This window comes from Podarcis filfolensis (genome assembly GCF_964270895.1).
Source record: "Podarcis filfolensis genome assembly, chromosome: 15".
In the NCBI taxonomy this organism is placed as follows: Eukaryota; Metazoa; Chordata; class Lepidosauria; order Squamata; family Lacertidae; genus Podarcis; species Podarcis filfolensis.
The window spans coordinates 18,010,698-18,033,828 of NC_139618.1; the positions used below are offsets into that span (position 1 = coordinate 18,010,698).

Here is a 23,131-nt window from a genome sequence, read left to right on the forward strand (position 1 = left end):
CCTTGGTGTTGACCAGCTGTTTAACAATCCAACAATTCGCACAGTCCTTCGGTACACACCAACTCCTGTTTCCCCCAGGATACTGCTTACATTCAGTTCAGACTGTCATTCCATCACAAGTGTGCTTGAATTTACTTGATCGGTACAGACTGGAACAAGATGGCCTGCATCACACTTAAGAATCTGTGTACAGTGGTACCTCAGGTTAAGAACTTAACTTGTTCCAGAGGTCTGTTCTTAACCTGAAACTGTTCTTAACCTGAAGCACCACTTTAGCTAATGGGGCCTCCCGCTGCTGCCGCGCTGCGGGAGCACAATTTCTGTTCTCATCCTGAAGCAAAGTTCTTAACCCAAGGTACTATTTCTCGGTTAGCGGAGTCTGTAACCTGAAGCGTATGTAACCTGAAACATATGTAACCCGAGGTACCACTGTATAGGGAGGTATTGGGACTCATTCCCAGGCTTGCTTGGGTACACCTGTGTATGACAGATCCAGACCCACTAGCACCCCAATGTGGTTGCGGAAACCCAGACAGATGGGCGGGGTATAAATAAAACAACAACAGCTTTGATCCCAGCCCTGCAGCAGACCTTCACAGGAAAGTAGGAAGAACCATCTCAATTAGCTATGAAAGGAATGGCATCTTGTTTCAAGCAAGCCAGTGACAGAGTCAAGGATTTAGCCAAAGTTCTAGCTCAGGGTCAGCAAACTTTTTCAGCAGGGGGCTGGTCCACTGTCCCTCAGACCTTGTGGGGGGCTGGACTATATTTTGAAAAAAAGAGAGAAAATGAATGAATTCCTATGCCCCACAAATAACCCACAGATGAATTTTAAATAAAAGGACACATTCTACTCATGTAAAAACATGTTGATTCCCGGACCGTCCATGGGCTGGATTTAGAAGACGATTGGGCTGAATCCAGCCCCCAGGCCTTAGTTTGCCTACCCATGTTCCAGCTTCTCCCTAAATTTTGAAAACACCCTGGCAGAAACCATTGATTCAAGTTGATTCCAACCATTCCGGACAGAAAAATAACTTTTCCTTGGGTAGTTTTGTGCTTTAGGATACAACATGAATCTCAAGGACAATAGACACCAAATAAAGGAAGGATAGTTTTATTTTATTTACTAAACATTTGATTTCCGACTCTTGAGCATAATGTTGTGTAAAGGAAAATGGGGAGAGATCATGAAATGGAATGCCCATATATCTGCATGTAGTCTTGGGAGTGTCGAAGCTTACTAGCTTGAACATAGCTTAAAAAAAAAAACATGCAAGAAGTGAAATCACATCTATCCAGGAATGCCAGTGAGGTCTTGTCCTATTCTCAAGCTTATTCACCTCTATGAAAAGAGGATAGCTTCTAATCAAGAGCTGCTCCTGAGCTCTCCTGAGTTAGGGGATGGACACTATTTTTACAGTACAAGTAAACACCTTTGGACCACTCATCTTAGTTTCAGCAGCCAGTCTTGTGCACCTTCATCAGCAGAGGCCCATGGCTCAGTCCAACAGAAATGAAATGCCAAGAATTGATGCCTAGGGATTCACCTCTACACACACACACACACACACACACACACACACACACACTTCTCCTCCACTGCTAGCAAAGCCATTCCGAGTTAGTGTGTTGAAGGACCCGCTCTCTCAGTCACTCCACAGGCAGGCGTGCCTATGGCGGATGTTGCTTTGGATTCATCCACTTGGGAATCAGGGATCAAAAATTCCAGGAGGATGTCTGCGAGGCAGTAAACCATGTGCCTGAAAGAAAAAACACAGGACTTTAAGGGGGCTTCGAAAGCCTAAGGGATATTCCACGCATGAAGGCCTGTGCTGGTGAAAAGGCGACAGCCTGAGCTCAGTATAGACTACAATGAAAAGAGGCAAATACTGGATGACTTGTGCCCTAGTGATGGATACTGCTGAATCGGCTGGCTTGGGGAATGGCCACCACTGAGCACGAGAGCACACGTGTCACCTGCAAAATGTCCTCGGTTCAATCTTTGGCATCTACAGGTAGGACTGCTAATAAAAGCATTGCTTGGAACCCTGGAGGGCTGCTGTCAATCAGTGTAGACAATACTGAACTAGTTTACCTATGGCAGCTATGGAGGATCTAGAGCATGGAGGATAGCTTACTGCCCACAATACATAGCAAAAAGGCACTCACACATGTTCCTTTTCTCTCTCAAATATTCTGTTGCATTTATGTCCTGTTTGAGGGTTTCCCACAGGGCCACTGGATTGGCTCCTGTGATAAGAGGATGCTGGATTAGACTTGATCCAGCAGGCTCTTTTTTTGTTCTTTTGTTAGATTAATCTGATTGTCCCCCCACCAGCACCTAAGACTCACCAGGGGTCAGCTTGGCGCATCTCCGAGTATTGCTAAAGCAAAGCATTCCATATGATCCCTGGGCAATTTGATCCAAGGTTTTTGGTTTTTCTTAAGCTACCCACTGTACACATGTCTTTATTCGTCTGCAATGATGCCATGTTGCCAAGGTTACCTGTTTATGATAGGATGTTGCATGGACTCCAGGACTAGGCTCCAACTCTGTCGACATTTACTGGTCCCAAGGATTTCCAGGATTAATTCTGTTGACATCAGAGGTTGGCATGAATTCCCAAGTACAATGTGGATCTTGCAGTACAATACAAGGTGCAATACATGGAGGAGTATGCAGCGAGAATTAATTCTTTGGATACCAAAAATATGTTTAGAACTGAAAAAATATCACCAGGAGACAAATGCCTCTTGAATGACTATACCAGCTTTCTCCAACCAGATACCTTCCAGATGTTCTACTGCTGATTTATTTATTGCATTTATATCCCAGCTTTTCCTCCAAGAAGCCCAAGGTGGCACACATGGTTCTCTTACTCCTCATTTAATCCCCAAATCAACAACCCTGTGACGTTAGGCTGGGAGGCAGCGACAGGTGGAAGGTCACCCACTGAGCTTCATGGTTGAGTGGGGGGATTTGAACCCTGGTCTTTTCCAGATCCTACACTGGCTTCCAGGTCCTGTTACACCACCATTGGCTTTCTGCTTTGGATTACATTTCCCATCAGCCCCAGACAATATGGCCAATGGTCAGGGATGATGCAAGTTTAGTTCAAAATACCTGGAAGGACCCAGTTGGGGTTGGATGAAGCACTGTCTAATGTCCCTAGATCAAAGATCAGATCAGGGTTTTAGAGGTCAAGGTTGCACTAAAAGTGACTTGCCATCAAAAATATATGATATTGATGTGGAAGAAAAGAACAGAGTTGGGGGAAAGCAAATTCAGATAAATTCAACTCTTTCACGCTGTTGCATAGTGAAGTTAAGTGATGACCATGTGAAATGGTCGTTGGAAGAAGAAGTCAGAAGCCAAATGGCAATTGGGTCTCGTCTGACATGAGAGGCTTTGTTATCTTGCTCTAGGGAGTGGGTGGTGATGTGGTCTAAACCACTGAGCCTCTTGGGCTTGCCAACTGGAAGGTTGGCGGTTCGAATCTGTGCGATGGGGTGAGCTCCCGTTGCTCTGTCCCAGCTCCTGCCAGTTCAAAAGCACGCCAGTGCAAGTAGATAAATAGGTACCACTGTGGCAGGAAGGTAAACGGTGTTTCCGTGTGCTCTGGCACTCGTCACATGTCCCGTCGCGCCAGAAGTGGTTTAGTCATGCTGGCCACATGACTTGGAAAGCTGTCTGTGGACAAACGCCAGCTCCCTTGGCCTGAAAAGCTAGATGAGTGCTGCACCCCATAGTCGCCTTTGACTGAACCATCCATGGTTCCTTTGCCTTTTTTACCTTTTCGTTGTCTTGCCCCTCCCTTGGACGCAGCCAGATGGAATGGCTGCTGAAAGAGGCAATTCTGACAAAGAAGGAACCCCTGAGCCACAAGACTTAGCCAGGTTGGTGAAGACAGCCTTGTTGTCTCAACTCTCCCTCTGATGCAGCAAGGTGAAAACTCGACCCACCCATGATGGCCAGGTGAAAACTGGTATCCACCCAGTAGCTCTGATGCAAAAGACCTATTCCATCATGCTCAATACATAAAGCAAAGCAAAACCTAGCTTAAGATTGGTTTGGGAGTTCTATACCATCATGCTTGCAGCACCAGTTCATTATAGAATCACAGAACTGGAAGGGACCCCAAGGTTCATTTGGTCCAGTCCCCTGCAAGGCAGGAATCACAGCTTAAGAATCCCCAACAGGTGGCCACCCAAGCTCTGTTGAAAATCCTCCAATGAAGGAGAGTCCAGCACCTTCCAATGGAATCTGTTCCATTACTGAATGGCTCTTATCATCTCCTTTCTTGTAACTCAAATCCATTGGTTCATGGAAGCAGCAGGGAACAAGCTTGCTCCAACTTCCATGTGGAAGCCCTTCAGATATCTGAAGATGGCTATCACATCACCTCTCAGTCTCCTCTTCTCCAGGCCAAACATACCCAGCTCCCTTGGTTTCCAGACCCTTGATCATCTTGACCCAGACTCTTTAGACTCTTGTTTCACCGGCAAGGAGGGTTGGGGGGAAATCAACTCACTCACCAGGCAGAATCCCCATGAGAATCTGTAAGGCCTGCTTTTCTGCTGCAGCCTTCTGTTCCTCTGTTCTGAGTGGTTTGGGGGCTGCAGGCAAGACCCCACCAGGCCATATTGATTCCTGGAGCAACCTAAGGTACTGCACCCAGCGCTGAGTGCAGGTCAGATTGTCCACCTGAACTTCCAACCACCTGTAACCAGGAAAAAAGGAAGAAAAGAAGAGATTGGGGAGAAAGTTTACTATGCTGGTGCTTTCGCTGCTATTTTAAAAACCTGATGCTTCACAATAGGAACACCACACAGACAGCAAACGGGCTAAAAATAAAGACGCCAACTGACCCAAACACAGGAGTTTTTTCATCCGGGGTGCTCGAGAAAGGATTTCTGCGCCAGGATTTTGTGCAAAGATATCTCGATTGTGAATATAAAAAGATAGCCAACCCATGACTGAGGCATGACCTGTACTTCAAAAGAGAAACGGACCGTGCCGGACCAGAGCAGCTTTGAGCCAGACAGTATAAAAAAAGAGATGGAGATAGCAAAGGCAAGGGGTGTCGGCTTCCCATTTGGAGACACATAACTTGTGCATGCCGTCATGGGTTCTGCATTTGAAACAGACACGGACGGAGGATGAGCCCGTTGCTAAAGGGAGAGCTGCTTTAAGACCAGAGCTCACGGTGATGGGAGGCAGGGCCAGTGCCAAGCATTTGGTGTTGTTAGGCAACTGCTGAGGGCCACACCCTGGCAGGGTGCCAACCGCAGACCCCTCGTGTCTGTGGCCCATATTTGCTGTTGCTGCCTTCACAGCCGTTGGCTATGCTCTGCTTCCACAGCTGGAGGCAGCAGTGCTTCTGAATCAGCAGCTGCCAGAAGCTACAGGAGGGGAGAGGGCTCTTGCGCTTGGGTCTTGCTTGTGGGTTTCACACAGGCAATCTGGTTGGCCACTGTGAGAACAGGATGCTGGACAAGATGGGCCGTTGGCCTGATCCAACTGGACTCTTCTTATGATGACATGTCCAAGCGCTGAGCATGGAGTTGCAGAAGCCTCCACCTGCTTTTACCTCTTCTTTTGGGCAGTGGTGTGGACTGGGCGCAGAGCAAAAGTCCACAAGGCAAGGAGGTATTCCCTATTGTAGCCAACCCTGAGAGGACAGCAACAGGAAACACAAGACTCACAGAAAAAGGAGGCTCCAAATCTCCCCACCTTCCACATCCCATTATCATCACCAGCAGATGGACTGACAAAACCTTTGGCCAAATGGTGATGTACATGGCTTCCCCCACCCCTCATTTAATCACTGCAACGAATGAATGAATGAATGAATGAATGAATGGATTTATTACAGTCACAGACCAGAAATTAATCCCCACAACCACCCCGTTGAGACAGAGAGGCTGTGCAGCAGTGCATCTGGCGCCCAACATCACACCCAGTGAGCTTCATGGCCCAAGTGGGGATTTGAACCCTGGTCTCTCCCAGGTCCTAGTCCAACACTCTAACCGCTACACCACACTGAGGGTTCTGGAAAAGGAAGTTTATTAAGTATTCGCCAGCGCTCGCCAGCAATTCTCAAGGAATCCACAAAGAGAGAGAGAAATAAATAAAGCTCAGAAGGGCCACCCTAATCCTTTGTGGAGATTACCCCGGTTTCTGCAAAGCTAGTCGTTTCACCTCTGCAACATCTCCTCTCAGTCATCTGCCAGTGCTGCAATAGTCCCCGCTTGCTACAATTCCTGCCTTTCCTCTTATGCTGGAAAACTTGGGATCCAGTCACTGCCGCGAACCAGACTGATCTACGTCGAGCAAGTTGCTAAATAGTGTGCAAGGAAGAGAACAAAAAAACGAAATCGCCAGTAAATCAGCGGCTACAAAGCACTCAAGAGCCCTTCTTAAGGGCCGGCCAAGAATAGAAGAGAGTGGCTCGGTATTTTACTGGAAATGTTCTCCGCGCCTACCCTGTAAAAGTTTACAACGGTATAAACCGTGAACAATGTGTTCTGTACCCCTGGCCGGAGGACAGTTTGACGAAGTGTTTGTTTAGCAGAGCTGTGATCCTTCCTGACCCCGGAGGGATGGAAGAGGAGTGCAGCAGGCTCCCAGATGTGTCTGGTAGAAGGAGCAAACGTCTCAAGCCCAGCCCCAGCTTCCCCTTAAGGCGGTGAACATCTGGAGACAGAGGGAGCCTCAGTGGTCCAAGGCAGTATATCTTAGAATGTGGGAGGAACAGCCCTAGTTCAGCGGCAGAGCACCTGCTTTGAATGCAGAAGGTCCCAGCCTCAATCCCCAGCAGCGTCTCCAGGTGGGACAGGGGGCAGGCTCCCTGCCTGAAACCCTGAAGAGAGCTGCTGCCAGTCAGTGTAGGCAACGCTGAGCTAGACTGACTCAGTGTATGTTCCTAATTCAAAATAGTAGAAAATAGACAAACGAATAAGAAACTTGCTCAAGAGTCCAGCCCGTTAAGATCAGCACAACATGCTCTGCTTAACATTCCTTCTCTCCGCATTGAGCAAACAAGATAAGGACACGTGTGAGGACTGGGGAATGCAGCAAAGCCTTTTTGTTTGTGACCCCCCCTTGCCTAACCAAAAATGCTGCCAGAAGAGGCCTGCCAAAGCACGCTTACATATTTTGGAAAAGTGCTTGAAAGCCACTAAAATGGCTTCGAGTGACTTCCTGATAAGAAACATGTATTTTTAGCAGGGCCTCTCTTTATCCTCTTATTTCAGCCAAAGTTGAAACTTGATGTTGCATTTTAATTGAGGGGCTGTTGTTGTTTTTTTGCTGCTTTATGATTACTGAGGCTTCTTCAAATAGATAAACAATTACAAGCTCATTCCTGCCCCCCCTCCACCGCTGGGAAAGATTCTTAGGATGAGCTTTGAACAAACCAAAGGCCAATGCACTGAATTCAGTTCAAAAGTCTTGCAGAACACTTTGTGCAACTTTACTAAGGAGTTACTGGGTCTGCCTGGGAAGGCTGTTGTTCAAAACCTAGCCAGCCACTGAGTCGCTGGATGGCTCTGCCGTTTCATTTATAGAAGACAGGGTGGAATAAAGGCCAATCACATAGCACCCTGTACACTACAAATGCAAACACTCAAATCACTTTATACTGGGGAAGGTGGCTGCACTGTGATCCTCCAGATGTTGTCAGACTCCAACTCCCATTAATCCTAGCAAACATGGCCTATAATCGGAGATGATGGGAGATGTATTCCAGCAGCATCTAAAGGGCTGGAGGTTAACAACTCTGTTTTATTCCAAGGTCAATGGAGGGTGATGGTCCAGGGCTTTCCTTTTCTGCTTGCTTTTTTATAAAAACAAAACCCCTTTCCTGAACAATAGGAATGCATTAGTCAAAGGGTAGTTTAACCACATTTTCTTTAAACTTAGCTGCCTGTTTTATCTGCGGTGAAAGGGCACAATGAAAAATGTGCTCATGCTGGATTTTTAATCCAGTGGGCTCTTTTTTGTCCTGCATCCATGGACTAATCCCCACCCCACCCTCCCCATTTATTATCTCTCTTATTTCTCTTGCTTCTGAGCTGGCCCATGGAAGTGGGTCAATTGATGCTCCCTCAAGGGAAGGGGAGGACCTGGCTTTGGGGTCATGAGCTGTAAATCAGCTGTAGAAATTAGTTACAGCAAAACCTTAAACCCAAGGAGCCATTCATGTGTCCTGCTACTAGTCTGTCTTAAGTAAAGCTCTCCCTTGTGTTTCATAAATGGGCACCATGGTCCCCACCCCCTGGCAAGCAGACACACCTCTGGCCACCGCAAGCCACCAAGCAGCCAATGTGAATAACACAGCACAACTGGAACAGCACTGAATTGGAAGGAGGGCAGCCAGGCAGCTGCTCTCATACTTAGTGGCGAGAAGCCCTCTTTGCCCAGAACATTATAGCTTCTGTAATAAAAAAGAACCTGGCCGTGATAGCTGATGGGTTACATCTGCCATTGCACAGGAGCCAGGCTCGTTTAAAGGAGCATTGACGTCCTTGGCTTGTGGCTGCTAGAAGATCCTGCCAGGCATTTCGGAGGCACCATAGCAACCGAAACGTGGGGTGTCCGAAGGTCAGATTTCAATATGCTTCGCCTCCTACTGCCTTCCTCTGATCCCGAGGAGAGCTGATGTCTGGAGGCGGAAAGTAAGTCCCCCTGCATGTTTCACAGAATCTCAGAATCAAAGATTTGTAGGATAGGAAGTGACCCCAAGCTACTTGGAAGTGTGCCCCATTCTATTCAAGAGCAGGTTGGAGGAATCCATCCAAACCAGGATTGGAAACCAGGACCGAACTGGTTTTTAAAGGATTGCTCAAACCATGGTTTGTCAGTTTAGTCCAACTTAGTCCAGCAAACTGTGGTTTAGCCACACAATGTAAAGATGACCACACCGTATGTGTGTGTGTGTGTGTGTGTGTGTGTGTGAAGGGTGCATTGTGGGGAGGGGTTAATGAAATCCTTAAGCCCCACCCTGATTCCATCCCGATTTTTGTCAAACTACATGTTACTCTCATTTTAAAGACAGTAGCTGGGTGGGCATTGCAAAAGGTAAGGTCAAACCCTCCTCCCAGACCTCAAGCACTGAAAGAGGGAATAGGGCAGGGGAGGGCACAAACATATAGATTGTTTTTTGATCCTCCAAACCGTAGTTTGGTGGGTTGGAAACATGACCTTAGACTGCATTGCCAGGGGTTGGACTAGATGGTCCTTTGGGTCCCTTCTTTCTACAATTCTATGATTCTGTCACTGCAGTTACTGACCAGAAGGAGTCACCTGAAAGGAGGATGGGCAGACAGGTAAATGGAGCCCAAGTCCAATCTCCCCAGCAGGATGCTGAGCTCCCCAGATGGCCCTGGCAGAAGGACGGCTGACTCACCTGCCCCAGGCATCTGTTCTCGGCAGTCACAGGGGTGGTGGGAGCAGGTGCCTTGGGAAAGAGCCTAGCTCTGGCCCAGCTGCATGGACACGCTCCCAGGCGGGTGGCTCAGAGGCACCCCAGGCAGCGTTTCAGACTTGTGGCACTTTGTAATAATAATAAAAAGCATGCGAGGAACTCGGGCCTTGCCAAAGTCTTTTATTTTCGCCAGCTTCTCTGGCACACAAACTCTGCAAGCGGTGCTTGGAATTGCAGAGGGGCCTAGTGGCTTGGCTGCGTCTATGGCAGCTTTTTCAATTTGTGCTTTCCTCCACCCCACCCAAGGAAAGAGAGTGAAAGAGACAATCCAACCACAGGGCTAAGACTGCTCTCCAAGGCGCAGTCGCTCCTGAATCACCTCATAGGGCTGCCATGGGCTTCTTCAGGGGGGATTTAAATGAAGTAAATAATACAAGCACCTATCAGATCTTCTCTCCTGAAGGACAGGTCAGATTCACTGACTTTCCTGACTCATTATTGACTCATTAATGACACAGACATTTGATAGCTGGAAGAGTCTTCCAACCAACCTCAAGATCACGGATTAAGAATGTTTTGACTATATTTTAAACTGTTTTTAGTTGCTGTTGATTTTTTAATGCTTTTTAAAATTCTCTGTCTATTACCTTGGGCTTCTAAGAACATAAGAAGAGCTGCATTGGATCAGGAGAATGGCCCACCTGGTCTAGCATCCTGTTCTCAGTGGTCAACCAGATGCCCCGAAGGGAAACCTGCAAGCAGGATCCGAGCACAAAAACACTTTCCCCTCCTGCGCTTCTACCACAGGTTATTAGGAAGCATTGCTGCCTCCAGCTGTGGAAGGCAGAGCATAGCCATCGTGGTTAGTAGCCACTGATAGCCCTCTTCTCTTCCAAGTACAGTGGTACCTTGGGTTAAGTACTTAATTCATTCTGGAGGTCCGTTCTTAACCTGAAACAGTTCTTAACCTGAAGCACCACTTTAGCTAATGGGGCCTCCCGCTGCTGCCGGAGCATGATTTCTGTTCTCATCCTGAAGCAAAGTTCTTAACCCGAGGTACTATTTCTGGGTTAGCGGAGTCTTTAACCTGAAGCGTATGTAACCTGAAGCGTATGTAACCTGAAGCATATGTAACCTGAAGCGTATGTAACCTGAGGTACCACTGTATTCCAAATGCAGCCGCAGCATGGATTTGTATGGGGTGTTAGGGGATGAGGAGTATCTCTGGTGGGGGACAGGCCATGCTCCTTCTGGGGCAGTTCATCCAACTTTGGATCCCATCCCACATTCAGCTCTCACCTGTGGCTCCTAGAAGCTGTCAGCATGCTACAATGGCCACACCCCGGGAACGGCTTTGACCGGCTAGGTAAACCAGGTCAGGGTAACCGATGGGTCTTGAACCCTCAGTAGTTAGGGACTTTCCCTGCATGCGAAGACAGGTTCCGGCTGATGGGAGCAGATGAGATCAATAGTGGGTCCAATGGTCAAGAAGGCGGTTCCTCCATGTGCCGTAGAGGGAAGTGAAGGGCAGATGGGGCTCGTCCACCCGCCAAGGTAGCCTATCTAGGAGAAGGAAAACTCTGGTCCTAAGCCTCCGCTGCCTTGAAGTGAATCTTCAGGAGATGAAAAGGCTGAAGAGCGAACCCTACACAAATCTGGAGTGGAGTCGGTAAGACGGCATGCCTCCTTCTGGAAACTCCTACAGCCAAGCTGGCACCAAACGCATTGCTCTGCTTTCTTTTGGACCACATTGGTGAGGTCAAGGAGTGGGGTGGCCTTGTCATCTGGGCAGCCCAGGGCCCCCATACACATTGCCCTGGCTTTCACCCAAGGGAGGTCTCTTGGGTGCTGCTCATGCAGCAGTTTGGCTTCACCCCCAGAAGTGCACTCCATTGTCCCTTTGAGACGACGTCACCATTGTGCTATCTACTATGACTCTGGCCCAACACCTCCAGTTCCGATCTCATGAGCTTGTGTGGAAAATTAATATTCTTTTGTCCCCCCCCCCCTAATATGCACCACTCGCTTATACTTGTCAGCTCCCTCCATTGGGGAGGCAGGGGGGGGGGCTATAAACTAAATCAATGATAAGATTATGTGATAATAATGATATGACTGAAGGCAGTGATGTCATTGCACTCGTTAGTGTGGAGGAACTGCCCCCCCCTTCTCTCCCCAATGTCTCATTCTGGTGCGAATGGCTTCCTGCTCCCGTTCTCATCCGACATCTACCAGCGGGTCAGCAAAACAGCCTGCCCCACTGCAGAGTCCCTGTGTTGGGAGCTAATTAAACCGGCCACACAGGGTGGCTTAAAAAAATAATAGTGACTCCCCCTCGCACCTGTCCCCTCCCCCTGGAGCAATCGGCCGCACGGCAAGGAGCGCAGGGTGTGAAATCTGACAGGGTGAAGAAGCAGCTACGGCAATTTGATGGTTGTCGTGGCGACTGAGAGCCTCATTGTCCGCTGTGACTTCACCTCTGTGGGGAGCGACCTCCATCAAGGCCCGGCCAAAGGGCGGATTACAGAGGGGCTGGGAATGAACTGAGGCAGCGGCGGAAATCGGTCGAGGGGGAGAAACTGGGGTGGAGGAGTGGAGCAGGGCGACTTACTCCCCTCTCTCACTGACCCCGGGGCCACTGAGAATCCAGGAGCCTTCTAGATGCAGCTTTGACTGCAGAATGAGACGTGCCAATCCTAGCTCTGCAAAGGCACCTCGGCTGGAGAAACGAGTAGGCAGGAATCACCAGTAAGGCCACATTCACAAGTGTGTGTTTGATGTCAGGGCTTTCCCAAAAGAATCCTGGGAGAATGAGTTTCTTAAGGGTGCTGAAAGTTGTTAGGAGGCCCCTGTTCCCCCCTCAAGAGTTACCATTCCCAGAGTTCCCTGGGAGAAGGGATTGACTGTTAAACCACAGTGGGAACTGTAGCTCTGGGGTGAGAAGAAAGAGTTCTCCTAACAACTCTGAGAACCCTTAAACTAAGGTTCCCGGAATTCTCTGGGGGAAGACATGACTGTTTAAAGTGGTATCACAAGGGTTTAAATATATGGTGGAACACAGGCGAAATCCTTGCAGGAACATAGTAAATGGATCAAACTATTGATCCATTTAGCTCAGTATTGTCCACAAAGACTGACAACAGCTCTCCATGGTTTCAGGTAGGGAGTCTCTTCCAGCCCTACCTGGAGCTGCTACTGGAGACTGAACATGGGACCTTCTGCATGCAAAGCAGATGTTCTACCACTGTGCCGCGGCCCATCCCCACGAATTCAAGACCAGGTACAGCAGCCTTCTCCAACCTGATGGCCTTTTTGGACTACGGCTCACATTGTCCCTGACTATTGTCATGCTGGCTGGGGCTGATGGGAGCTGGGAGTCCAGTAATACCTGGAGGGCACCCAGTTGGGAAAGGTTGTACTGCAGGATCGAGTCCTGACAGCTACAATGTCCCTGTGCTTGAGGGTGAGAGTCTTCAAATCACCAAGTTGGAAGGGACCCAAGGGGGCATCTAGTCCAACCCCCTGCAATTCAAGTGCATCTCTCCCCTCCAAGCCACACTTGGGCCCAACTATGGGCAGACCAGCAGAGTTTGGATTTGGATTTTGGATTTGATATCCCGCCTTTCACTCTCCTTAAGGAGTCTCAAAGCAGCTCATGATCTCCTTTCCCTTCCTCCCCCACAACAAACACTCTGTGAGGTGAGTGGGGCTGAGAGACTTCAGAGAAGTGTGACTGGCCCAAGGTCACCCAGCAGCTGCATGTGGAGGAGTGGGGAATCAAACCCGGTCCACCAGACTACGAGTCCACCGCTCTTAACCACTACACCACACAGAGGGCATGCATAAAGCGTATATGTGGGAAGGGTTCAAAAATGGGTGGGGTGGGGTGGCTATAATCCCTATTCCCCCTTAATCTCATTCTTTTCGTTCCCCCTTCTGACAGTTTCAACGCTGTGCTATTCTGTATTTTGGACACAACATCTGTCCCAGCATTGGTGGTGGACTTGAACAAACGGTTCTTGCTCCACTGCCAAGTTCTTGCAGAGCCTGTGTCCGCAGTCTTAATAAAATTGCCCTATAAAATGACAAAGTAACAATGCACGCTGCCCCTAACAATGCACTTAATGATTAAAAGCCAGTAAATTGGGCTCCATAAATCAAAACCGTTCGTATGGTTAGGATCACGAATCTGCATAACCTTTTCCACCTGCAGGGAACGTGCTGCCTCTCTAAGTCTTGGGATTTTAGGTTGCAACTTGAAGATAGTGGGTGTATTTGGGTGGAGGAAACACCCTATTTCTGTTAGTGTTTGGTATCATTTTCCCTTTCGCGTTTGCCTTTGGAAAAGTCTTGGAATTGGAAAAAAAATTCCCGAACCTTTGAGTGGCATGGCAGATAGGGCTGGACCCAGAATTCAACGAGCTGGACTCAGTTCTTGCCAAACTCAAGGGTGCGACTGAGTCACAATTACTAACCTTTCGCGAGGATTTGAAAAGGAGCCGAGTAAAAGCAGCTCAGTTTGGATGCATCTTCCAATGCTGGAAGATTTCAAGGCAGATGATTCAAGTTACAAGAAAGGAGATTGCAACTAAACATCAGGAAGAATTTTCTGACAATTGTGTTAGGCAGTGGAATGGTCTCCCTTGGGAGGTGATGGACTCTCCCTTCATTGGAGGCTTTTAAGCAGAGCTTGAATGGCCCATCCGTCTTGGATGCTTCAGCTGAGATTCCTGCATTACAAGGGGCTGGACTAGATGACTCTCAGGATTCCCTTCCAGCTGTAAAATTCTATGAGTCTACTTCTTCTCCATGCAGAGTTAACCTATGGAACTCGCTTCCTCAGGAGGCAGTGATGGCCACCAACTTGGAAGGCTTCAAAAAGAGGATTAGGCAATTTCAAGTTGCAGGTTTTCCATCTCAGTGGCCCCTGAGCTGGACAAGATGCTGGACTAGAAGGCCCATTGGCCCAATCCAACACACCATTCTTATGCAGAGCAGCTGCTTGGGGAGGAAATGGCCCTGATCCTTATTTCTCAAGCCTGTATTGATGCAAAAGGAGAAGAAAAGTGGAGTGGGGCGTTCCTGTATCCTACAAGGCCTGTAGGATCCAAAGCAACATCTCTTAAGCAGTAATAGCAGCTCTCAGGGCTGGCTTGACTCACTTCCAATACAAAGTGAGCAAGACTAAGCCAAGCCCAACCACTGCGTGAACTGGAAGGGGAGCAGCATCCTCTCGCTCCTTCCCAGAGTCAGCTGGCGAAACATGCCGGCAGCCTCTTTTTAAAGTCTCCGGTTGCACCTCACTTCTGATGCTCTGAGCTGCATCGCTGGTATATCTCATTGTTCTGAACTAGAACCAGCGGCTGGAGGAAGAGGAGGAGGAAGGGGAAAAGGTAGCCAGCAGTGCCCTCTTGTGCCTAGAAGTGGGAATTTCCATGTCAGTGAAAGCTGGAAAAGGGGCACATATCTCCCCTTTAAGACAGTCAGTGGCAGAGTAGTGGTTAGAGCAGCGCTTCTGAAACTTGGGTCCCCAGCTGTTGCTGGACTACCACCCTCATCATCTCTAGCTAGCAGGACCAGTGGGCAGGGATGATGGGAGTTGTAGTCCAGCAACAGCTGGGGACTCAAAGTTTCAGAAGCAATGGGTTAAAGTGTCAAGAGTAGGGCCTGGGAGAGACACCAGGGTTCAAATCCCACACTTGACCCTGGGCGTAACCTTGGGCTGGTCACTGCCTCTTGGCCTACCGTACCTTACACGGTTGCTGTTGTGTGTGTAAATGAGGGGAGAGAACCCTGCAGGGAAAGGTGGAATAAAAAATGCAATAAATACATAAAAAGCACATGCATGCCTGCTTGCCAGAATCCTTTTCTTCTGTGAAACGCAGAATTCAAATTGGCCAAAATGTGAGCCAGCACAGCGCAGGGGTTAAAACATCAGATTAGGACCTGGGATACCCTGGCTCAGATCCCTGTTCAGCTGTGAAGGTCATTTGGGCGACCTTGGATCAGGTCCCCATCACTCAGCCTAGCCTTCCTCGCAGGGTTGAGGATAAAATAGGCAGGGGGAGAACCATGAATCCCACTTTGAGCTCCTTGGAGGAAAGGGCAGGATATGAAGGTAAAAAATAATAAGAATATCAATGACAAAATGAGTAGTTGTCTGGATACTGAATCCACTGATTTGGAAATCACACCCTCTTGATTCCCAAGGTGCAAAGGTAAGTTTCAGCCTGTACAACAGCAACACTTCCTTGACACATCCCAAAGCAGTAGAGTGGGGAAATGAAACCTTACTATTTCATCTGTTTGGAAAGAGAATGCATGGGTTTGGGGTCTGTAAGGGCCTTGGATTATTCAAGGCCTGAGCCTGTTTCTATCTTAAGGCCCCATCTCCCTTAGAGTGGGGAAAAGAGAGTCAGCATGAAGGTAGGAGAAAAGGCGAAAAGGTGAAGGAAATATGCGACATTTGAGGTTTTTGACCAGCAATTCTGTTCCCCTGTTTCTCCTTCAAAGCTAGTTTCTTGTGGTCTCTTATTAACCAGTTTGTGATAAACTCTGCCACCTCCATAAAAGCTGTTAAGTTTGCTGTGTGTGAGAGCAGAAAACCCTATCAATTGGATCAGGGGGGAAAAAGAGTCTGCCTGATGGGGGACTTCTCCAGCACTGACTGCAGCGGCGAAACTATATTTTCTTCCCCGCCTGCTACTTTGTGAGAACGACTCCTGGCCAAAGTAGAATCGTAGAGATGGACACTGAGCCCTGTTCTGTGGGTGTGAAGTGCTGATTTCTACCATGGCCGCTGAGGAAGACAAAACCTTGCTGGAAGGGGGGAAAGGATGGCTCTGCAGCATCCAGACCTGTTTTAGGTCTGTGTGCCACAGCTGCAGAGCCGGGCAGGCACAGAGGCAAGTCCTTTGCAGCATTCTGTGCCAAGGCTGCATACAGCCCCGTGTCACACCAAAGGATCACAGGGTGGGAAGTTGGGAAGGGAGTCAGGACATGGCCAGGTGATGCTCAACTTGCCAGTGACCAAGTTGAAGATGCTTCTCATTTATTTTAACTCCCGCTCTGGAACCCAACACCAACCTCGCTCGGTGCATGTGCCTAAAAGTCCCTTTAGAACACACAGTGCTCCTCCGAGCCCTCCCCCACCCAGTCCCAGAAGCCACCCCACTCGAGCCCGGCTCAGGTTTCCAAAGCGCAGACGGTCAGGATGTGATGAAAGGCACTGTCTTTATCTTTGGATTAACAGCTTGCACAGAGCGTGGGTCTCAAATGATACCGGGAAGGTGGACTTGCAAAAAGGGTGCAGCCTATCTCGAAGGAACTCTTGCAAACAGCAGAAGCAGAGCCCAGGTGGGATCTCATAAGAGCAGCCTGTGGAGGAGAAAGGTGGTATTTCTCTCCACCCACCCCCCACCTATATTTATTTGGGCTAAATTCCAGACACCCCACTCCACCTATGCAGCTGCCACCCTGTTCAGGAACATCTTTAAAGGCTCTTGGTCTCAAAAAAGAATTTCCAGCAAAAATGGAAATAAAGCAAATTCATTTGTGAGAAACAGAAAAACAACAACAACAACAACAACAACAACAACACAGAAGTTCCCAGGGGACTTTCATTATACTTCCAATGAAAGCATAACTTTCTACTGCAACAGAAGGCAATGCCAGGGCTCTAGTAGTCTTTGTGGCTGTTCCCTACTATGACAACAAAACAACAACACCACAAACTGGTTTATAAGTCTAAAACCAAATTTACTAGAATAATAGCTAGAATAGAGATAGACTTGTAACCATTCAAACAACAAACATACTCAGGTGCCATGTGCAAAAACAAAGCCTGGAGATACTGTAAACATGGAGCGGATAATTGTACAACTCTATCTTCACAAGTTACATGTGCAGTAAACATTATACAGGGTTGCTGTTCTGTGACTGGACTTACGCTACTTGTTGAACGGTTCATTTATCCAGTCTGTATAACGTTTACTGCACATGTAACTTGTTAAGATAGAGTTGTACATTTATCCACTCCATGGTTACAGTATCTCCAGGCTTTGTTTTGCACATGGCACCTGAGTATGTTTGTTGTTTGAATGGTTACAAGTCTATCTCTATTCTAGCTATTATTCTAGTAAATTTTGTTTTTTTACTTATAAGCCAGTTTGTCGTGTTGTTGTTTTGTTGTATTATTATTACTGTCACCACATTTGATACTTTGTGTATATACTGTTCCCTACTATGGGAACAGAGTTTAATGGGGCTCCTGGTTCTTTCACGGAGCAAGTAGAACTGTGGAATTTGCTGCTAGGCTATGCGGTAATGGCCACGAACTTTGATGGCCTTCAAAGGGGATCAGACAAATGCGTATCTGCATATACTAGCCATGATAGTACTATGCCTCTGAGTACCAGCTGCTGATGAAGAGTGGTCTGGCACTCAGCTCCTGCTTGGGAGCTTCCCATTGGCTGCCTAGTGATGGAGTTCTTCTTAGCTCCTAAGTCGGGGTAGCCAATATGGTGCCTTCCCGATGTGGCTGAAGTACAACTGTCATCGCCCCTGACCATGTTGGCAGGGGCTGATGGAAGCTGGAGTGGAGTTACATGGTTACAGCGTGGGGCCGGTCATGCCAAGGTTGCAGGTTTGATCCCTGTATGGGACAGCTGCATATCCCTGCATTAGAATCATGGAATCTAAGGATCTCCAAGGCTCATCTGGTCCATAATCCTCCAATGCAGCTAGACCACTTCCAACTCTACAATTCTACATCTGCCTTGCTATCTTTGGTCCAGGGTTTTATGGGCATCCAGAAAAGCTTGGAAACTGGCAGTCAAGCAATACACTTGGGGTTTTCCTCCCTTCTACCCAAGATGGGTACAATTCTATGGAATCTAAGAAGGTGACTTCTACCAGGTGATGCTTTTGTCCACCTGGTCTAGTATTGCCTGCTCTGATCGGCAAGGGCTCCCCATCGTCTTTGGAAGATGCTCTTCCTCATCTCCTGCTACGTGTTTTTTTTTTTTAATTGGAAAAGGCAGTGGCTGGACCTGGCTCCCTTTTGCAGGCCAGGTGCATGCTCTCTCACTGAGCTACGCTCCCTTCTCCTCCAGACTGCGCAAATGTAACTGATAGTCACAAGCAAGATTCTCCAAAAATGGGATTAGTGCCTTTCCCCCACAGCCTGTCAGGAATGTTTATTCTTCCGGGAAGCCTATTTAAAGTGGCTAGTTCTCAAGAGCAGTCGCCTCGCAGGAGACTGCGGAGGCATTGTGCCAAGGGATGCGGCCGAGCCGTGCCCTCAGCTCCAAAGCCCTATCTCTGGCCTTCAAAGAGACCTGCCAATTGGTGTCGTGTTCCTCACAGACTTACACATATCCCCACCCACGATCCCTCCTCCCTCTCCAAATCATGTCTCGGTCTGCTTTATCAGTTGGGCTTCTGTGGACTGCCCCTCGAGTTCCACAGGGCTGCATTCTATGGGTCTGGATTCATCTGCATGAGAATCCACATAACACCTCAACGAAAGGTGGGGCAGCTCAGTAGGTAGAGCCTGAGATTCTTAATCTCATTGGGAAAAAGATTCCTGCATTGCAGGGAGTTTGGACTAGACGATCCTCTGCAACTCTGTGATTCTGTGCATCCCAACAGGTCTGCTTTGGCAGAAGCCAGGTGGGCCAAAAACATCATTTTGTCTCGGTGCTCAGCACCAACCGATGGGCTAGCATTACCTGTCCCTCTGACACACTAGCATCCAGTGCCAAAGAGGACAGCCTGAGGGCAGGGTACAGATGTCTCGCGCCGTATTTTTATCCCACCGCTGACTCACTGGATCAAAGAAAGGGATCAAGATAGCTGGGTTGCTCACTATCCTCTCACCTAATGACACCAAAAGCCATTAATAGCCAGGACACGCTGTTGCTCATTCCTCCTTCGCAGGCAGCTCTCTCTCATAGTCCTTGAATTTCAGCCCCCCACCCTTCCCAAAACTATCAGTCCTTTTGCCAATGCAAAGAGAAGAATATCCTACAAAATGATAGTGGAGAAGAATAATGCTCTCACTTTCTGTACCAGGGAGAGGGAACCTTTTGTCAACCAGAGGGCCGCACTCCTCTCAGGGCAATCTTCCAAGGGCCACTTACCGGTGGTGGATTGGGCCCAGAGGCAAAGGTGGCTGGGGCAACTGTGCCAATTCTAAGGTACCCCTGCCCGTACTTGCCAGTCGTGTCCGACTCTAGGGTTGTGTGCTCATCTCACTTAAGAGGCCGGGAGCCAGCGCTGTCCGAAGACACTTCCGGGTCACGTGGCCAGCGTGACGAAGCTGCTCTGGCGAGCCAGCACCAGCGCAGCACACGGAAACGCCGTTTACCTTCCCGCTATTTATCTACTTGCACTTAGGGGTGCTTTCGAACTGCTAGGTGGGCAGGAGCTGGGACCGAAAGATGGGAGCTCACCCTGCCGCGGGGATTCGAACCGCCGACCATACGATCGGCAAGTCCTAGGCACTGAGGTTTTACCCACAGCACCACCCGCGTCCCGTGCCAATTCTACCTCTGTACAATAGTCACGTTTTTACAGACACTGCTACACGCCTCTCTACCTTCTATAATCCAGTGTTTCCCAATCTTGGGTCTCCAGCTCTTTTGGGACTACAGTTCCCATCATCCCTGACACTGGTCCTGCTAGCTAGAGACAAGTGGGAGTTGTAGTCCAACAACAGCTGGAGACCCAAGTTAGGGAAACATTGCTCTAATCCATAGAAGCAAGAAACCTTACTAGACTCCAAGGACACATTCCAGGCAGGCAGAAACACTTAAGGAGGACATGAAGCAGGGCCAAGCAAGGGAGAATCCCAAGGACCAGATAGGGAGGTTTGGGGGCACATTCAAACCCTGGGCCTGGAGGTTAAGGCTATTGATGGCTACTAGCCACAATGGCTATACTCTGCCACCCCAGTGGGCATCTGGTCCACGGGCATCTGGTTGGCCGCTGTGAGAGCAGGATGCTGGGCCAATGGGCCACTGGTCTGATCCAGCAGCCAGGCTCCTTATGTTCCTATAGTCATGCTGGCTGGGCCTGACCCATATTGGGAGTCCAAAAACATTTGTGGGGAATGCAACGCTGGCTGCCACTGGGAACATGTGCATCACATGCATTCCCAACACTGCATCCCAGACGCGGAACCCAGGGTAAAAGATATGCAGATTGAGGGGCGGGGTTATGCAGATGAAGGGGCTGTGCCATGAAAAGAGCGCTTGCATCTTAGCAGTCAGGATCATAGGATTGTAGAGTTGGAAGGAACCCTGAAGATCATCTACTCTGGTGTTTTCCAAACTGCCACCACAGTGTTCCCCAAACTTGGGTCTCCAGCTGTTTTGGGGCTACACCTCCCATCATCCCTAGCTCACAGGACTAGCCGTAAGGGATGATGGGAATTGTAGTTCAAAAACAGCTGGAGACCCAAGTTAGGAAAACACTGATCAAGTGCAACCTGTTGCAATGCAGGAATATGCAGCTGCCCCATACAGGGACAGAACCTGCAGCCCTGGAGATATCAGCACCAGGCTCTAACCAACTGAGCTATTCAGGAGGCTTAGCCCAATCATGCACCCCAATGGTGTCTTGCTAGCACATCCATAGCTGCCACTGACTTCCAGCAAGAAAGAAAAAGGGGCAAACTGTTATGTGGGGAGGGGACCCCACAGGAGTTCTGAAGGTGCAATTCCTGCATTGCAAGGGGCTGCTCTAGATGACCCTCTGGGGTCCCTTCCCGCTCGACAATTCTCTGATTCCAAGCTTGCTTTGCTCCCACCCCCCTCGGCTGCTCTTTTTACAGCAGATTCTTACACAAACATGCTTTGCTAGCCGTAGTACTGAAATGCCTGCATTGGTCCCAAAGGGATTTGTTTACGGGCTGAGTTTAAGAGACCACCCAAGCGGGGAATCTTTTCTTGGCTCCGGATGATCTCATCTCTTGGCCGACCCTCCCCCCCCCCATCTCCCCGTCCAGCCACCAAAAAAAGGCTCATTCCACCGTTGCATAATTGGATCGGCCTAACACACGCTTTGGGCAAGGGGGGTGGGGTGGGGGCTGCTTGCCTTCCTGAGCAATACCTTTTTCGGGCATCTGGTTTTCTTCCCCCTCGGCCACCGACACAAAACTAATCACTGGGAGAAATTTAGAAGGCAAGATTCCCTTCCCAACCATGGGAAGGAAGGCGAAAGTGAGAGGCGAGAGAGGTGGTGGTGCAGTGGGTTGGGGTGCCAGACTAGGACCTGGGTTCGAATCCCCCACTCGGCTGCAATGCTCATTGTTGTGACCTGGGGGGGGGGGCAGTCGCTGCCTCCCAGCCTAGCCTAATTCACAGGGTTGTTGTGGGAGTTAAATGAGGACTAGGACCTGGGAGACCGGAGTTCAAATCCCCCACTCGGCCACAAAGCTCACTGGGAATTAACTTGGGGGGTCCAGTCACTGCTTCCCGGCTTGGCCTACCTCACAGGGTTGTCGTGGGGGTGAAATGATGAGATAGGGAACCACGTACACCACCTTGAGTTCCTTGGAGGGGGAAAAAATGTAGGATAGAAAATGTTTCCTGCAGGGCAAGAGGGTGTTGTCATTCAGTGCCAGGGCCTATCGTGGGTTTTTGTTCTCTTATTTCTTCATTTATATACAGTGGTACCTTGGTATGCGAATGGGATCCGTTCCGGAGCCCCGTTCACATCCTGAATAGAACATAAGATGTGACGGCACATCTGCGCGTGCACGGGTCGCGTTTTGCCACTTCCGCGCATGCGGGTGACATAATTTTGAGCGTCTGCGCATGCATGAGCGGCGAAACCCAGAAGTAATGCACTCCATTACTTCTGGGTTGCCGCGGAGCGCAACCCGAAAGCGCTCAACCTGAAGGACATTCAACTCGAGGTATGACTGTACTGTTGTATGAGGCAGCAGCTGCAGCTTTCAGGTAGAGAGGTTAACATCAAAGGCTTAAAAAAAAAATTACAGCTCAGTTTGAAAGGTCTCCAAGTTGCTGCGAGTTCCTGAGAGAAGCCGCAGCAATCCTCCTGCCTTGACTCATGCGCAACACCCGCCAAGCTACCCTTCTCACCTGAGCCTGTTCTGAACATCTCTCTGCATCAAAGCCCCTCCCAGCATCCTGCCACCTTCTTCTCTTCAGAGTGTGAACAGAGCATCTCACCTGTTCAAAACTTTATTGTGGACAGAGCCTGGAAGATTCTGAGGCGCTCTATAAGCAACAAGTGGCAACTGCGGCAAAATTCCATCCCTGCCTTTTCACACACACCCTTCCCTCTGCAACCCTCCTCTCATTCAAGTTCCATGTTGCAGGTGAAAAGCAGGGGTGCTGGTGGGCACCCAAAGCATGCTGCAAAAAAGCACCCAAGTTGAGCACCCAAACCATGCTGGAAAAAGCACCACCCTGCTCCAGACCCGTTTCGCAGCTGCAGAAACCAAAGGCTGCTGGCTTTGCAGTTCCTCGCCTAATACGGCCTCGCAAGGGACATTTTCTCTGCTGAGCCCCCCTTGGGATTCCAAGCCGAGGCAGGAACTTAGCGTGTGACTCCTTCTCTCTTAAAAAATAAATAAATACCAAGTCCGCATGACCTGAGCCCCAGGCTACCCAGCGTATTAGCAGGCAATGACATTCCTCTCAAAGCCCTTGTGCCTCGTCTCTCTCTGG

The 23,131-nt window shown here is 49.0% G+C and overlaps 1 protein-coding gene across 1 annotated transcript in view; it reads right to left on the bottom strand.

Moving 5' to 3' along the window:
- Nucleotides 1-1,101: 1,101 nt before the first annotated feature.
- Nucleotides 1,102-23,131, bottom strand: part of SNX19 (sorting nexin 19) — a 36,609-nt gene continuing 14,579 nt past the window's right edge. Inside the window, exons 9-11 of the mRNA XM_083588419.1 lie at nucleotides 4,540-4,724; nucleotides 2,510-2,597; nucleotides 1,102-1,763 (exon numbers count right to left, since the gene is read on the bottom strand). Coding sequence (XP_083444545.1) covers nucleotides 1,625-1,763; nucleotides 2,510-2,597; nucleotides 4,540-4,724 — 412 coding nt within the window. The 3' untranslated portion in view covers nucleotides 1,102-1,624. The remainder of the gene's footprint in view (nucleotides 1,764-2,509; nucleotides 2,598-4,539; nucleotides 4,725-23,131) is intronic.